The sequence below is a fragment of the Simochromis diagramma genome, unplaced genomic scaffold (genome assembly GCF_900408965.1).
Source record: "Simochromis diagramma unplaced genomic scaffold, fSimDia1.1 OVJJ01000421.1, whole genome shotgun sequence".
NCBI lineage: Eukaryota > Metazoa > Chordata > Actinopteri > Cichliformes > Cichlidae > Simochromis > Simochromis diagramma.
Window position 1 is genome coordinate 7,057,558 of NW_024387250.1, and position 19,265 is coordinate 7,076,822.

General features: G+C 38.7%; 1 protein-coding gene across 1 annotated transcript; it reads left to right on the forward strand.

Moving 5' to 3' along the window:
• Nucleotides 1–9,905: 9,905 nt before the first annotated feature.
• Nucleotides 9,906–18,769, forward strand: prokr1b (prokineticin receptor 1b). The gene is made up of 3 exons (XM_040001085.1): nt 9,906–10,462; nt 11,145–11,813; nt 17,268–18,769. Exons 2-3 carry the CDS (start codon nt 11,347–11,349, stop codon nt 17,971–17,973), a joined length of 1,173 nt encoding a protein of 390 aa, XP_039857019.1. The 5' UTR covers nt 9,906–10,462; nt 11,145–11,346; the 3' UTR covers nt 17,974–18,769.
• The last annotated feature ends 496 nt before the right edge of the window (nt 18,770–19,265 follow it).

Consider the following 19,265-nt stretch of genomic DNA (forward strand, 5'->3'; position numbering starts at 1 on the left):
TGCATGCTTTGATCCTGGGGGCTTCCAGAGATTATTGTTGCCTTTGTGGCAGAAAGTAGAAAAGCAATACTGTTGATGACAAAGCAAAACCACAAAGAAAACACAAATGGCCAGCCCACGAAAGCACTGGGATGTCACACACCATTGTTTTGGTTCTTAGTCAGCTGCTTTCTAGATCCCTGGCAGCCTGGATATTGGCACACCACAGGACACAGGGGAAATTTCATGTAGTGCAGTTTGTGGGAGGTGTGGAGAACAATTCCTGTCGAAAGTGGCTACTTGTTGATACTCATTCTGCTTTTGTTTATATTTACAAGTTGGTATTGATTCTGTTTTTGTTTATAACCTCAAAGGTATTGCACAACAAATGTATTAACATTCACGCAATTACAGCAGCCATGTGAGTAGATACAGAGATATCCAGTATAGTCAATTGTTCAAAGTCAAAGTCAAATTTATTTATAAAGCACATTTAAAACAACAAATGTTGACCAAGGTGCTGTACAATTAAGATAATCAAAAGAAATAAAAACATACACAGACATGATAAAAGTTAAGAAAAAGAATCATAAAATTAAAAGATTTGAGTAAGAAGTAAGATAAACAAAAGTAATACAAACTTATTCTGATTTAAAAGTCATGGAGTAAAAGTGGGTTTTCAGACAGGTTTTAAAAGTGTCCAATGTTGGTGAGGTCCTGATGTGAAGGGGCAGTTTGTTCCACAATTTAGGAGCAGCAAAGGCCCGATCTCCTCTGTGCTTAAATCTGGACCTTGGGACAGGCAGGCAGCAATTGATCCGCAGACCTCAGTGATCTTGCAGGAGTAATTGGCCTTTATTTGTATAACACTTTACTTAGTCCCTAAGGACCCCAAAGTGCTTTACACTACATTCAGTCATTCACCCATTCACACACACATTCACACATTGGTGATGGCAAGCTACATTGGAGTATACCAATTTAAAAGATCAGAAAGGTATGAGGGTGCTAACCCGTGCAACGCCTTAAAAACAAATAATAAAATCTTAAAATTAATTCTAAAACTAACTGGCAGCCAGTGTAATGATGCCAGTATGGGGCCTCGCTTGCATGTGCCAGTTAGTAATCATGCTGCCGTGTTTTTGGACCAGCTGCAGATGGCTAATTGATGACAGACTAACTTCAGAGTGAAGACTATTACAGTAGTCGAGGCGAGATGAAATGAAGCCATGGATAGCTCTTTCAAAGTCTCTAAAATAGAGAAATGGCTTCACTTTAGCAAGTAGCCAAAGGTTAAGGAAACTGGTCTTGATTACAGCATTAATCTGTTTGTCAAATGTTAGATTAGAGTCAAAAATCACTCCTAGGTTCCTCGCAAAAGGTTGTTAATAATGGGTTTTTATTCATTTCCAATAGAAGCAATAAATACAAGAACCATGACATAACTGAAATAAGTCCTGACCTAACCACATACAACTTTTCTTTTAATGTTGTACTTGCACATTGTGTTATTTGTTTTAACTTCAAATCAAATTGCAGAGCTCAGTCAAGTGAAAAGTAAAGTAGAATCTCTGTGTTTTGCTGAAAAGATGGCTCTGAAGCAGAAACATGACAATTTGCTATTAATGAAATGAAAGCCCCTGTCCGCTTTAAAATTAGATTCTTTCTCATGCACTTATTGTGATATTTAGCAGAGCTTTTTATGTCCAACTTGTTACAGTAAGTTGTACTTTGCCAGTGAACCACAATTGTAAAATTACAGCAGTGCAAACTGTGCATTTCATTGTCACTGAAACATGCATGTGTTAATTTGGTAATGTGGAAAATGTTGGTTGTTTTTATATTTGATTCTAATCTGCTGCTGTTTGTTTTAATTAAAGTGCCGCAATTGCAAACAAACCCCAAGAATTCTTATTCATTCAGTATAATTTCACTTTGATCTGCTGACAAACTAAAGTGATTTCCATGTCTCTGTTAGGCTATGAGACGGTAACATTTAATGTTTAAATGCGTGCAGTTTAAACTTTCAGAGCTCTAATGTGCAGCCATTGTGGCAGAAATAAACAGCAGCATTGAGAATGCACTCAGCAATAAAATAACTCAAATTAAAATGTTTATTTTGCCTCTCTGTGCGCTAAATCCCCAAATTAATAATTTTCGACAGTATTATTTCCTGTCTTATTTGCAACAGTGTTGCAAATGGTCTTTATAGACTTTTATCGCCATTTTACCATTGTGATGTGATAATGTCTCTAGTGGAGTAGGCAGCGCTCACAAGCATCACATTGTGCACAAGATGAGTCATATGAGGCATGAATTCCCCCCTTTATCTGAATACACACACAGAGATACACACAGAAAGCCTGGCTTAACAGAGAACGCTGAAAACTATGATACCTGATATCTCTGACTAACCTAAAGAAAGCCTAGCTGTGTTAAACTTCCTTTGTAGTATACCCATCTGGTCATTAGTGGAACTGCATATCAAACCCCAGGACCAAGTTGCTCTTGCTAGATGGCCACTGCCCTATGTTCTGAGTGAGTGCTGTTAGTGAGTTTGCATTGGCTTGCAGTGTTTTCAATGTTGCTTGTTTAGGTTAACTTAAGGAAAATTGGTAGGAATTCTCTACCATTTATTTTTACTCCGTTTTTCGCCTGTTTGTGTTTCTAGGGCAAAGAAAACTGGAGTGCACTATTGTAATAAATTGAGTTTTTATTTTCTACGCAGTGAGGAGTTTTTGTTTGATGTTTTAGCTTTCAACCTCCTGACATTTATTAGCTTTTTTCCCCTATGACCTGAGCTGGCTGTCTTTGTTAATATTTCTGTTGTAGGTAAATGTCATTTTATTGATACAGAAAAGCTGTTGAGGTCTTTTTTTCTTAGTGTTTGTCTGGACCCACATATTAGTGTAGTGATTATCTAACTTTCAGTGTATATTGTGCGGGGGGGGAAGTCTCTCCAGGAAAATTCTTCCAAGGTTTTAGTAATACAAATTAAAGTCTCTAGTTTATTACTCTTTGCAGTATCTTCACTCTTCTATTCACACATACTGTCACACAGTATGTGTGAGAAAGAGACAAAGAAGATTTCTTTTTCTTGCTCTCCAAGCTATGCTATAAGGTCAGTCATATTGTGTCTAAAGACAGATCCAGAAAGTAGTTTGTAAAACAGTATTATGTCAGTGCTTCAGCATATTTTGGTCAATTAATATGCCATGTGACAGCTGAGCTGCAGTATAAAATTCAAACTACTAAATAAACAAATTAGTTAAGATTCAAATATTTTAACTTCACAGTATCAGTCTATTTATACATCTATGTCTGTATTTCTCTATATATGGTAGTAAATGGATTTAATGACTTTTATGTAAATGTTGGACCAGATTTAGCAGCAAAGATTACAGAACAAGAAAGAAACAATATACAATAAATGAATTAAAGTGAAACTTTACTTCAAAACAATCCATATTCATGTTTTCAGTGATTTTTGCACTAGGTGAGTTAGAAGTAAAATTTATTGTTAATATGTGTAAAAATAAATTATCTAGTTTTTAAAGCATTATCAAAACCTCGTAAAGACTGTGCAAAATATTCGTTCTGGAGATGTAGATTACGAGGTAATTCAGTTTTGTCCCCAAATAATCTGGAAAATTAATAATTTAATTGAATTAGTTTTTGTGTCATATCTGCTTTTTTTTAGAAATGAATGGCAGAGCTAAGAGCTTACTGAGCGGATAAATCAATATATTAACGTATGAATTCACAAGACTGATGATTTTGTGATGCAGTTCTCCCATTCCATATTTGCAGCAACAATGGTTGCCTTTTGTTATATTTTTTATATTCTTTATGTGTCTCTAACACCTGTGTCTCATATTGTCTCTGGCAGTAGCAGGTGGCACTCAATTGATCCATTTTGACCAAAAAACAAGTCAAATGAAGCAGAAAATTCATCATTTTTGCCTCAAGCAGAAAGTCTTGGTCGGCAAAGACAGTTGATAATCACTGTTGTGATACCTATTATCACCAGTGGTTGTTTTTTGGCTTCACCTTTGTTGTTGTTTCATTTCACCTTTACTTCATAGTACACCATTCTAGCATGCTGGCATCAGTATGTAAATTTCAGCCATGTGCTTAGGATCACCATCCTGCTGAAAGGTACAACTCTAGCTATAAAGACAGTGTTATTTTATTCTCAAACACAATGCAGAAAAATTTTCCAGTCTCTTGTAATAACCTTAACAAACATATGCTTACAACAAGTATATTCCAAGCACTCTGGAAGCTTCCATGTAGCTGAGAGGTTTAGGCTGAGAGTAACCTCAACCAAAGACTAAAGTCTGAAAACTTCAGCCACCATATTTCACACTTGCTGTGAGTTCTCCTGGGAAGCAGTCTTTAGTCAACCATGTCTATTGCTATTATAAGCAAGCAATAAAAGGATTCAGATGTCCAGAATAAATGTTTCTTGAAGGCATAGTGTTTGCTTTTATGTTCACTCGAACACATTAGTTTTCCTCTGGCTTTCTTTTGGACAGCAGAAGCTTTGCCGGGCACATTTCTCTTGGAAGTTAAATTTGTGCAATTTGTGCTGCAAGAAATACTTGCAGTGTTCTTAGAGATTTATTGTTTGCATCAAATGATTGACAATAGGGTGACTTATTTCAATATTTGCCACTCCCTTTGACGCCAGGGGTTTTATTTCACTGATTGCAATTTGACATGATAAACATGACTACAGTATGTCGGTTTTATGTATGATCTGTTTTAGTATTCCATCTTTATCTGTAGGCAGCGTTTCAAAGAAATGGTTTTTTTAAAGCAATTTCCTTTTTATTTATTTTTTTTACATTACATCACTACATAAGATAAGATAAGATAAGATAAGATAACCTTTATTAGTCCCACACATGGGAAATTTGTTTTGTCACAGCAGGAAGTGGACAGTGCAAAAGTTATATAGCAAAAATTAGAATATAATAAGAATAAATACAGTACACAACTGTACAGAATAGAATAAAATAAAATACTATATACAGTAGAATAAAATAGAATAAAATATACAATAGGATAAAAATAGAATACAAATTCTATATACAACTGAGTAAAAATACAACTTTGTCAGAAAAGAATATTGCACTTAGTTTTATTGCACATGTGTGGGTTTGTGTGTGTTTGATCAGTTGAAGTTTTTGTTGTAGAGTCTGACAGCAGTAGGGAGGAAAGACCTGCGAAATCTCTCTGTCCCACACCGTGGGTGCCGCAGCCTGCCACTAAAGAAGCTGCTCAGTGCTGTCAGAGTCTGCTGCATGGGGTGGGAGATGTTGTCCAACAGGGATCACAACTTAGCCACCATTCTCCTGTCACTCATCACCTCCACTGGGTCCAGAGGGCGTCCTAGAACAGAGCTGGCCCTGCGGATCAGCCTGTTCAGTCTCTTCCTGTTCCCAGCAGAGATGCTGCCACCCCAGCAGACCACACCATAAAAGATGGCTGAGGCCACAACAGAGTCATAGAAGGTCTTCAGGAGTAGGCCCTCCACTCCAAAAGATCTGAGTCTCCGCAGCAGGTACAGCCTGCTCTGACCCTTCCTATAGAGGGCGTCTGAATTATGAGACCAGTCCAGTTTGTTGTTCAGATGAACACCAAGGTACCTGTAGCTGTCCACAGCCTCACTGTCCATACCTTGGATGTTCAGTGGTTGCAGTGGAGGATGTTTGTGCCTGCAAAAGTCTACCACCAGCTCCTTGGTTTTACTGGTGTTAATCTGGAGGTAGTTCAGCTGGCACCAGTCCACAAAGTCTTGTGTCAGTTCTCTGTACTCCTTGTCGTCCCCATCAGTGATGAGGCCGACTATTGCAGAGTCATCAGAGAACTTCTGCAGGAAGCACTGGGTGGAGTTGTGGGAGAAGTCTGCAGTGTAGATGGTGAAGAGGAACGGAGCCAGAACCGTTCCCTGTGGGGCCCCCGTACTGCAGACGACCCTGTCCGACACACAGCCCTGAGTTCTCACATACTGTGGTCGGTCGGTGAGGTAGTCCAAAATCCAGGTAGTGAGGTGATGGTCCACTCCAGAGTTCTCCAGCTTGTCCTTCAGGACTGTGGGAAGAATAGTGTTGAAGGCACTGGTGAAATCAAAGAACACGATTCTCATAGTGCTCCCAGTGGTCTCCAGGTGAGCGAGGGAATGACGCACGAGGTGAATGACGGCATCATCCGCACCAATGCCAGGCTGGTAGGCAAACTGAAGTGGGTCCAATGATGAGCTCACCAGGTGCCGAAGCTGAGCCAGGACCAGCTGCTCCAGGGTCTTCATCAGGGTCTTCATACATAATGTAGAAAAGACCATTGCATATGTCAACATATATAAATATATATATATTTTCTCTTTCAAACAAAAGTCACTGAGATTAGATTGTGAAATTGTCTTTTCCACATACTGAACTGTAGCACTACAACAAATGTTCACTGACATTAACCCTTTAGAGCCGGTCGGAGCGGGCACGCTCTGTTTTGCGTAACTATTTTTAAATCCCGGTAGCTCTGCAACCACGTAAGCTAGCGCAATAATTTTTTTTGCATATGAAACCGGAGGAGTTGTACTTACATCTTATGCCATCAGCTTGTCCTCGGTCACAGTTTCCTTCCACATAAAGCTTTGCAAAAACTGCATAAAAGGCACTTGCAGCAACAAAAACATAATATTCCAGAAACACGCTTTGCCGATCCGATCAGCTGTTCATAACACTTCCTCATTGGAATAGACGTCAGCGTGAACTTTTGCATGTCCGCCATGACCTGCCCGAAACCGGAAGTGACATCATTTTCGCGGAAATGTAGTTTATTACCTCTTAAATTTCTAGAAATATATGTTAAAAAAGCAAAAACGATTTTCAATTTTTTTGTAGTTTATTGCACTTTTTTGCAATTTATGTAATTACTATGCACTTAATGAATACATATTATTAAAATCTGGGCTATAATTGTTGTATTGATGTATAGCAACTTGAAATGCTCCCAAAAATGGCACTACACCATGTAAAAATATAATATAAGCTCTGGCGGACTTGGTTCTATGGTAGGTCTTAAAGGGTTAAAGGGCACCCTAACATGTTGCCTGTTAAACAAAGCTCATTTAGACCTCATTTAGAAAGTTTGTTTCTTTCCTACAATCAGCATTGTAAGAGGGACTCCTACTAGCAGATCAATACAACCTGTTTCCTGCATAAGCAAAGAAAGACAACTGGACATCTAATAACTTGTTTACACACAACTTCACACATAGAGATAATGAATAACTGAGAAGGAAACAGAAAACTACCTATGCCAGACCAACGAAGGGACTTGTAAATGTGTTCCGTTGTCCTTGACAGAACCAACATTTTTAACAAACAGCTTCTGTTCCAATTCAAAACCCCTGAAATATATTTATATGGATTCTGATTCATTTGCTGTTTATTCCCTGAAAACATTGTAACCAATAAAGATTATTTCCAATCCGTCCACCTACATGCAGAAACCACAGATTAAAGGTCTTGTGCATATTATTCATGGCTGAGGAGAGAAAAGCAGGTTCTCCTTGTTCTCTTTTCTATCTATTTTCTCTGGTTACGAGAAGCAATAAATCTGGGGCCTGGGTGAGATTATAGAGCTGCCCTTAGCTGGAAATGAAAGCTTGGTGTTTATCCTGCTGGTCAAGCCTCCTGGGTTACACAGCAAGGCTGAGCAAGTGGCTAATATTTAGAGGGTAATAAAAACTAATAGGAACATGCAAAGACAGTTCTTTCATCTCAGGTGAACAGGAGTGTAGATGTAGTGTTGTTCAAAAAAAGAAAAGTCTATAACAGGAGTAGGTGTCTGCTGTTTCACTTGTGTCTTTCTTATCCATTCTTAGGTTTAAAATGCACTTGTAGTTGCCAACTGGCTACGCTCAGTGGGAGAGGATACCAAAAGGCATTTTGAGGCTACGGAAATATGATTGTCAGAGGTATTGTAAGCAACAGCAGTCTTGAGCCTTAAAAGTCAACAGTGCTGCTGTCTGCGTGTATTCATCTGAGTTCAGGATGGCTGATCACAGACAAACAGTGCTCAAAGTATTGTTTGTCTGTTTGTGTGTTTGTGTTTGTGTCTGTTTTCCCAAACTGTACCAAGTTGTTATTGTCAATAGTAAACATGTGATTGAATGCAAAACGGAAATTGTGTTTGTAGGTGTGTGTGTGTGTGTGTGTGTGTGCGTGTGTGTGTGTGTGTGTGTGTGTGTGTGTGTGTGTGTACAACTGCACAGAAGAAGGCAGAGTTTCATCAATCAGATAGCGGAATAGTGTGTTCAGTGAACGTTTTCAGGTATTGATATTCTACAAAGCAGATCTTACATAGAATTAATCAGAAACGTCATACAGTCTAATCAGACTGTTTATATAAGGTTCGAATCATATTTATAGCTTCTCTCGACCCCTCAAAAAATTTGACAACACTACAAGTGAAACACGGTCTTTAACACAAGCAGCAAAGCAATAACACAAAACCAAAACGTGCTGCTATTACAGATACCCTGACTCATTTGCATACTTGTTATTAATAAATAGACCAATCAGAATATTTCAAAAGTGCTTTCAGTGAATTTTTCTAGGTTCTGCTATATCACAAAGACAATACCATGCATCAGAATAATGGTGGGATTTGTGAACATTTAATGAGCAATGCTAACTGCCAGAACACTAGAGTTGTCTAATTCTTGGAGTTAAGAGATAAGCAACATTAATTTTTCTTCCATTCTGTATGGAAGTTTTTTGGTCCTGCACTGAATACCTACAGAGCCTTCACCATAATGGGAAGCATCATAGAGTTTATTTGTGCTTGTGTATGATTTGTGCATTGTGCTGCCATCACAAGTAAATCTGAACTAATCATGATAGACTATGAGCTATTTAATCTTGAACAATTTACTTTTACTGAAATGCAGAAAAGAAAAATTAATACTGGACCAGCTGTGTGGATGAAAGAACTATGGAAATGAGAACACAGCATAGCTCTACACTGGAAGAATACTAGGTATTGCATAAGCATTCTGAGAAAGACAGACAATGACAGCTTATTACATTTTATGGAGCAACTTAGTATTAACCAATATATTGTGATATACTACTATAAGGTTAGAAGTGAAGCAGCTATTTTAAATCAAGTTTTAAATTTACACTGTTGCAAGTAAGACCCAGCGAGTGGTGCACAGCATAAATTTGCAATATGTTATTGAAAAACTGACAAAAAAAAAGGCTGTAGGCTAGTCTTTAGCTAAACTTTAGGTTAGCTGAATTTAAATCCTTTCTGCAAAGCAAAGCATTATTATTTTATTTTCTGGAATCCCTTCTTTTCTCTGTTCTTCCTCTATATTGCAATACATGCAAATTAAAATGCAGCTTGCAACAATGTCATAAATTGGTGATGTGATTTGAAGATAAGTAGACATGATGTCACCACACCCGAGACTTGGGAAAGAACATGTTCATAACCAAATAAATAAATATATAAATTTGCTGTGGGTTAGAAGTGTCAAAGGTGGTGGGCTTTGCTTTCAAAAGGTCAGCATAGGGTCAAAGCCAAACTCTGAGCAGAAAACCACATAGCTACTCTCTTTATCTAATATAATGGCTCTGTTCTGTGTGGTGTCACTGACTTGCGTGCCTAAAACCCTGCCAGCCAGAAAAGAAAAAGAAAAGGAAGAAGAATAAACTGTTGCATAAAACCAATCTTGCACCAAATTAACTAATTAACTGGTATCCACCCTAGAGCAGCAGCACCGGAAAAGGAAAGTCATTTCTGTTTTCTAATAATAATCATGGTAACATGCTAGTGTTACTCCATACTGGATGTGTAGACAAGTTCACTACAATTATTTTTCCAACTTACTAAATATGCATGAGCTAACCCTTCCTCCCACGGGAGGAAAATCACGCATTTTGAGTGAGATTCAGTCGGGAGTTAATCATCTGTATAAACCACAGTGTGGCGCGATGAACAACACAACACACAAAAGGTGAAGGGACTCTCTGTTCTGTATGGTGTGATGCCTAAAGCCTCACCGTATCTATTTTCTTTTTTAACCATTTAGTCTTATAATAAATGTTAGCTTAGCTAAACATCCTATCTATGCCAAGCTGCGCATTTATGGACGTCTATTAAACTGGTAAACTTTCAGGTGTAATTCACACATACATACACTGACACCCACCCCCTTTTTTCACTCCACCCGAAAGACGAGTGTGGTTTCCTCGCTGCGCCTCCTCGTCAGATTTATCACTTGGAGCTGAGGAGAACCAGACGCAACTTTTCCTTGTGAAGAAGTGCCGAAGGACAGAGAAGCAGTCGTCACATCAGCACGCACAGTTTAATCAGTGAGCAGCAAAACTGAGACCTTGCGTCTCCACCGGCTGGATTGTCCGTTAACAACCACTTTCAGCTTGCGCTCACACCTCACTAAGAGCGGGTAATTAAACTTTGTTTATTTATTCTTTTATCCTAAACTTTAAAAACACGGAACATTTATCAATATTTGCTGGTAAGTGCCTGAAATATTATTTCAATTTCACGCTGAATTTCATCTATATATTTCTGCTTTTTTCGGGGGTCTCTTTTTTTTCCAATGACAGCTCCTATGAATTGATTTGTATGGTTCTTATTAGAAAAAAATTTTCATTCTACTTTTTTGTATCATTCTCCCTGCTTTCTCTCACATTATATTGTGCGCTGTTTTGGGTCAGTCGGGTTAATTGCATTGCACTAGCTTATCACTACAAATCCGTTTTTATCCTGTTAAAATGTGCCCCTTTTCCTGCGATGGGTTGCCATATTTAGTGTTTCTTACCTCATGTGCAGGGGCATTAAAGTGATAAATTTTGCAAGAAATAAAGGACACTATCATCAGGATCAGCCTTGTCTGTTATGTTGGTTTGCAGTAAAGTGACAAGGTCCTAATAAATTACATAAAATCACCGACTAGATGTCTTTACCCACACATATATTCATCAGGAAAAAATCAAAGACATGTCACACTTGCCAACACGATTAAGCGTGAAACATTGCGATCATGTAATTTGTTGTGATCATATCTTGTTGCCATGAATGTGACCCTGCATGAGTAATGCTGAGTTGGGAAATGTCTTTTCCAGGTGAAGATGTCCTTTTGTTTCCAAAGAAGACGCAGCATGCTGAAATACTTTATCTTCACGCAAACATCTTAGCTCTGGAATGCATTATGTACCACAAAGTATGAATATTTAATACCTAATTTATTGGATCAAGTTGTTCTCAATTTAAAAAACCAAACAAACAAACAAACAAACCCAAAAAAGAAGGATTTTCTGCTAAGATATGGGGGAGTCAAATACCAGCCTCGTGGTAGGACCTTCTAGAGAGATGCAGGAAAATGTCAGAGAAGGCAAGCTGGATCATTATATGGACAACTATGACATGGACTATGGCATCCCTCCAGATGAGATCCCCGATACCACACAGGGTCAAGCCTTCTTTGTTGCCACCATTGTTATCGGTGTGGTCCTTGTCTGCATCATGCTTGTTTGTGGATTGGGAAACTTCATATTCATTGCCACACTGACAAGATACAAAAAACTCAGAAATCTAACCAACCTGCTCATTGCTAATTTGGCCATCTCCGACTTCATTGTGGCAGTCGTTTGTTGCCCATTCTTGGTGGACTACTACGTGGTTAAGCAGCTTTCCTGGGATCATGGATTGGTGCTCTGTGCCTCTGTGAACTATCTCCGTACTGTGTCACTCTACGTGTCGACAAACGCATTGCTTGCCATTGCAGTTGACAGGTGAGTTTCTCAATCTTTTCATTTGTCTGTATGTCTGTGAGTGCAATTAGATTCAGTTCTTTTTATTTGAAAAAAAAATATTTCATTTTTGTGTATAAAGTGTATAGAGATTATATAACTTGAAAAACTTTGAAAACTGTACACTGCTTTATTCAGCTGTAATGGGATATATGAAAACTCTGTGCAATTCTTTGTCTTTGTCTTTTGAACTTGAGGTCTTTACTTCACTTGAAAACAACACAGTATGTTTCTCTGAGTGATAGAGCCAAGAGGTTATGATGAGTGTTTGAATGCAGAGGTATCAACCCAAAAGAAAAATACAGATATGCTTAATAACAAAAAATGAGAGTCTTTATTGGGCTGTTTAAAGAAGTCTGCAAGCATAATCCAACAGGGAAAAAGCATAAATACAAAAACAAGGATCAGTAAGGTGCCTGAATCACACCAGTTGGTCCCTATTTGGAAGAGTAGCAGTTTGAGCTCCTTGCAAATGACCAAGCTTCTCACCCTATATCTAAGGTAGAGTCAGCCACCCTTCACAGGAAGCATTTTTTTAGTTTTGCAACTGTGATCTTTTTCTTCCATTCACTAACCACAGCAAGTGACTATGGGTGATGGTGGAAATGTGGATGGACAGTTAATATACAGCTTTGCTTTCATGTTCTCTTCATTATCACAGACAGGTACAGCATCTACATTACTTCAGATGCTGCACCAATACATGTCTCATTCCCCTGCTCTCTCCTTTCTTCATTCTTGAACAAGGCCTCACGATACTTGAACTTCACTTTGGGCAGCAACTCATTCCCAACATGGAGTGGGCATGCAGCCTTTTTCTGCCAGAAAACCATGTCCTCAGATTTGGAGGTATTAGCTAGTTTAGTTTCACTTCTCAACCACCTCAATGTAAGCTGCAGGCCATCATTTGATGAAGCCAACAGAAAGACATAATTTGCAAAAGGCAGATATGAGATTCTAAGACTACCAAATCTGGCCATGTGAATCAGGTAGTCAAAGGCAGAGGCTTGGTCTCATCCCCAGTTGTTGAAACAGGTTCTTGGGATATGGAATGTTATTGCTGTGGTGGGGAAGTAACCTGAGCTAGTGATTGAGGTGTTACCACCGATATATTGCCATGCTTGCCTCAATGAGCAGCTTGGGTTCTGGAGCTAGTCTCCTGCAGAGAAGCTGAACTCTGGAGCTGTCCAGAGTGGGGAGGGCAATGAGCCAATCCAGTATACTTATATCCCACCCTGCTCAGTGCAGTATTCCTCAGAGTTGCTTTCTTCTGCCTTTGGACAGGGGAACAGATCCCAGCTTTTGTTTGTGCTCACAAATCAAATGGCAGTTCAGAGACCTTGGCCATCTTGGAGCTCATAGGTGGGAGATCTTTATCTCATCTGTTGCAGAGGTGGGAAATCTTCACCTCTGGCAGAACTTGGGCAGCATTCTGATGTAGGCTAGGGACACTGTCTCAATGAATCATGTTCTGCTCCTCCACTGCAAGGAATTGTGGCTGTTGCTTCCTAGTGGCAATTCTCAAACCAAATTATGTGTCATGGTGAGTGAGAAGAGCCGTGTGGAAGAAATGAAGGAGGATCCAAGCGCAGGCAGTCGTGAAGGTGGTTCATTGAATAAATGGCAAAGGAAAAATGGCAAACGAAGACAAACTAAACTATACTGGAAAACAACTGAACTACAGCGCAGAAACCAGAACATGAAGGAGGGCGAGCAGGGCGAGCAGGGCAGACAATGGTAGACAGCAGGGAACACACGGATGAAACATGGTGAATACACAGACGGACCAGCAACTACAATGACAGAGGACACGACTTAAATACACACAGAAAAACACAGGGGAATTACACACAGGTGGTGGACACAGCTGGGAATAATCAACAAGACGAGACAGAGGTAAAACTGAACACACTCACATGAGACGCAGACCTTCACAATAAAACAGGAAACAAGAACACTACACCAAGACGCAGACCTGACACTGAGAGACAGACAGAGAATGATGGAACCTGAACTAAACTAAACGTGAGATACAACCGAGAACAAATCCTTAACATGAATAAACAGAAACATAGAATTCTAATAATAATCATCATTATAATAATAATAATACTCATAGCGCCCAAAACCACAACAATCATTCAAAAATAAACTAACAATCAAAACTCAAAATACTGGGTCGAAACTGACCCAGAACCATGACATTATGGAAGGAACTGTCAAGTTGAAGTAATGATCCTATTAAGTTTGGTTCGCTTGTTTAGCCCTTAAGGCAAAAGGAACACACATCTGGCATTTGCTGAAGAACTGTGGGAAGTGTTTGGAGAGGTCATGGTTTGGTCAGGCTTTTGGTTGGCTTCAAAATGATTCTGTCAAACCATCAGACAAGTCAAAACCCAGTTTCCTTTAGGATCTGGACATTGCGGGGGTACCCTGGTTGCCTCTGCAACATCAGGTAGATGGTGGGTTTCCACTTCAGAGGAATCACGTGCTTCAGACTTCCTGAGAAACACTTTGACCTCCTACAGGAGAGCAAAGTCCAACTGCTGGATTTAAGAGGAACAATGTTGTTCCCTCCCTAGCCATTAAACAGTAGACCACCCATTTTTGAAGGAACACAGAAGTTTGCTTAGCCAGTCTATATGTGTTTTTTAGATCTGAAGAAGGCGTTCAGTGAGTATGTGTGTCATGTGGGTTGTGCTTTGACGGTATCAGGCACGTTGTTGCATGCTATTTGGTTCTTGACCAAACTGACAATTTGGTTAACATTATCAGATTGTCAGACCACCAAAATAAATGTCACAAAAAGCATATTGATAATTTTTCCCTGCGCACCAGGCATAGCGGAGTTGACTCAGTATGTGCCCAGTATGCCTTTTTTGCTCTCTTCTGACCACTACTCATGCTAGGGTCATCTAGGTCGGAATTCTCTCCAGGACACAGGTCAGATTGACTACTTCTTCTTTTCAAATATTTATCCATTGCTATTGCTGCTTGTCTCACTCAAAGCATGGCTATTATTTAATTTCTTCTTCCTCTTCTTCTGTTTTACTGGCAGTTTGCAAACCATTTAATTAGAGCAGGTGGTTGTACTGCCCTCTAGTGGAAGAGAATGTAATTGTTCTGCCCGTTACTCAGGCCGGATGCAGCAGGTGTAACCAGATAATCTTCCACTGCACACCTATGTGCAGAGGTTGGGAAACACTGCTCTATATAGTATAGTCTTGTACCTTTGTGCAAAAGTTAACCATGGCTCAGATTTATTTTCAAGTGTTAGTACATTGTCAATAAGGGAAAAAATATTTGTTCACTCTATCACTAGTGCTTTAAAGAGCACATTAGTAACATTGGTTAATTCATTTTTGACTGCTCATTATCTGAAGAAGCTCAGTATAAACAGATCCGCTTAATATTCTGTTTAGCATGCAGCAGGTAGATATTCTGCTATGATTAATCTTTTTCATGTCCATCTCCATCTGTCCTAGTGATATTATCTATTCAGTTTTCTGGCACATCATATGCATGCTATACTACAGCATACAAATGAAATGAGCAGGAAATACTTACATATCAAACATTCAACATTGGCTCAGCAGAAAGGTCATCCTACTAAAAAATGCATTTCAAAACATGAACATTTTTGACTAGTAGTCAAGTAGATCAGTCTCTCACTAGCAGTACTTTATCTTAAAGTAGATATCAATAGTATTTTCAGATAGCAATATATCTTCCTTGCATCATCAGCAGATGCTGTAAGTGACTAACTGGTGAACATAATAAAATATTTGGCAATGAAGGCGCGAGATATGTTACATAGCAGCTGGAAAAATTTTTAAGTAAAAAACAGGAGCCGTGCTTAAAGAAACTCAATATTCATCTTACTGGTATGATGATAAACTTGTTTCTAAATAATTGATAATTCTCATCCCTATAACATCTGAAAAATGATGTATATTAACTTCAGAGATATTTGTAACTCTCCACGGTCCCAAAGGGGCCATCTTTAAGTTAAATATAAGGTATTTGGTAAATGTTAGGTAAAGACCGTCTTCAAATGTAAAAAAGAATAACATGAAACATGGCAAGTGAGCATATCAGCAATATTATATTTGGTGAGTAAATAGGAAAGGATAAAAAAAACCTCTCTGGAGGATGCAAAGTGTAGCCATTTCTGTTCCCTTCAGACTTATATGCTTGAGGGGCTTTTAAGAATACGCTATTAGGCCACAGGTGCAATCATTGTGAGTGCTCAATTAAACAGAAGCTGTTTAAAAGCCTTTTTTTATAGCAGATAATGAATTTGACGTGTGGGAAAGCGCAGGTGTAAGAAATAAAAAATAATGATGAATGAATTTCATTTAGCTGCTTTTATTTCAGGGTTGCTTTGTGGTGACTGTAGCTCATGACGTAGAGCAGGGCACCTACTAATCAGAAGGTTGTTGGTTTGATAACTGGCAGCTTAAGTCTGTTTGCCAAAGTATCACTGAGCAACATACTGAACCCCAAGTTGCTTTCCGATGTGTTCGTCAGAGTATGAATGTGTGTGGCTGTTAGATAGAAAGCATTTAGGTGTCCTGAATGGGTGAATGAGGCATGTTGTATGAAGTGGTCAAACAGGAAAGTGCCGTATAGGGACCGTTCCATTTGTGGTCCCTCAGTTGGTCAGAACACAACAGAACCATACTAAATGTCTCTTATTTTGTCGTATCAGAACGGCTGCAGTGAAAAGGGTTTTTTTTCCCATTTTCATGTTAAAAAGGCCCTTGGAAATAACACAAACAGACACAAACAAAATTTACCCATCCTTAAAACTATTGCAATATGATTACATACTTTAATTGGTGGTTGGCCTAAGGGAAGCTGGTGGCTCTGTTAAAGCCGTGGGGCCATATTGCCATCATGGTTTTTATCTACTTTTCCACTATGAGGGAAGGATCGCCGTTAATCAATACAAAGTTTCCCTGAAATCACCTTTAATGTATGATGCAACATTTCTGTGATGTAATAGTGGTCACCATACTGATAATGCTCTCGTTCACATCGGGGACAAGGGGTAACATAATTTTTGGGTCTTCATCATCTGTTTGATGTAAAACCAGGGCTGTCATACATCAATATATAAGCATTTTTTTTTATTTAAATGTGTAAGTATATTAAACTTTTAGCTGTGTCTAGAGGAATAATTATAATATAAATTATTTTTAAAAAGTAATTATTTGTAGCAATAAACATTTTACTGCCTCTGTCTTCCTTTACATATGGACATACATATTTCTTTTATCTGTGTTTCCATACTAAAAGGACTTCTGCCAATATAATTTTATATTTTCATACAATTTTAGATATAATTTTTTGTAACTATGGCACTTCCATAACACTCAGATTGCTAAATATGCTGTTTAATATTGCATAACAGTTGTCTTGTTTTTCTTCCAGGTATATGGCCATAGTCCATCCTCTGAGGCCTCGTATGAAGTACCAAACTGCCTACTGTCTGATAACAGGAGTCTGGATTGTTCCCATTCTGATATCAATTCCCTCTGCCTATTTTGCCTCTGAGACCATGTACCCTCATGGAGGCGCCACCTCAAACACTCACAAAGTCTTTTGTGCCCAAATATGGCCTGTGGACCAGCAAGTGTACTACCAGTCATATTTCCTGTTTGTCTTTGCTGTGGAATTTGTTGGCCCTGTGATTGCCATGGCAATGTGTTATGCCCGAATTTCCCGCGAGCTGTGGTTCAAAAATGTCCCAGGTTTTCAGACAGAGCAAATACGGAAGAGGCTGCGCTGTCGCCGTAAGACAGTGATGGTCCTGATCGGAATCTTGACCGCATACATCCTGTGCTGGGCACCGTATTTTGGATTCACCATTCTGAGAGACTTCCACCCGACACTTATCTCCCGCCAGAAGAACTCACTGGTGGCTTTTTACATTATTGAGTGTATTGCCATGAGCAATAGCATGATAAATACCTTCTGTTTTGTTAGTGTCAAGAACAATACAGTTAAGTACCTGAAGAAGATTGTACTGTTGCGCTGGAAGTCAACTTATACCCCTAGTAAGACTGTCGAGGAGATGGATGTGAGAACTTCCTCCTTGCCAGTAACAGAGGAAATTGAATGCATTCACCTAAGGTGAAGAGAAAAATTGTCAAACTAAATATTACTGACATTTGGGTCTCTGTAGTAGACTGTTGAGATTTGGACATCAAATCTTGTGCTCAGATTATGGAAACTGTCCAAGCTTCACGAACCGCACGGAACCACTGAACTGACTACTGGGCCATTAGGCAGTTCCATATATATTCCAAATACCTACAGTATTTCTGCATTATGAGAATGTGATCGTTGTGCTGTTCATACTGTGGGTATTAACTGTGCATTGTAGAATATTGTCTCATCTGTATACACTATATTACACTGAAAACATGTGAATAATAGCTGCTGCTGCCCTAACTGGCCCATCCAAAATGCTTATCTTGGTATTACTTGTATAAGTTCTGAACAAAATCAAATAAGTGTTGACACCAATTTTAAAATGCCAAATACCATTTTTACTGTGTGTGTGTGTGTGTGTATTGTGTGTGTGTGTGTGTGTGTGTGTGTGTGTGTGTGTGTATAAGTGCACATTTTATAAATTCCATGAAATTACAAATTCCATGCCATTTAAGTATATCTAAGTATTGAACATTGAGCAAAGTTCATTTTAACAACTGAATAACCCAACAAAGACATATTTCCATGTCTGCTGAGTGTAAAGATACATTCTTTTCATCATTTGAGCTACAACAATCAATATATTGCATGCTTATTTGTAGAACAGTACATGTTATATTTCCTGATGGTAATAAACTATAAGAAACTGGAAACAAAGGCTATTTTTGTTTACCAAGCTGCATTTTTTTCTATGTGTCCCTCAGTTGCCTGTGCTATTATTGAATGTATTCTTTATCACAGCGAAAGTTTTAAATATTAAAGAATGGAATACTTCACAGCTTGTTTTCATTTATAGACATAGAAGCAGTGAGGGGCTAAAAGACAATATCTTCCTTGGCAGCCTTCAAGCATCCAAGTAAATTTGTTTGATAGAGAATAAAGTTTAGTGAGATTTATTTTTGGTCATGTTGGTAACCACCACACTGACGCACAAGGGCTATAATGAATACTTAATGTGCTATTCCTCCAACTGTGAGAGTGAGACAAAGTACAAACCTTATACTCCCGTATATTTTCTGAGTTGGTATAAATAATGCATATGGGTACTTTTATCGGTCCTGTGGGTATGTAGAGATGTACAGTGAATGATACCAAGAAGAGCTGAAAAGTGTGAAATAGCCAGCACGGCTCCTTAAAAATTACATTTCCATGTAGCTAAATGTTATGTTATTATTTAAGTTTGTGACATTTAACAACAACAATAAGTGATTGATG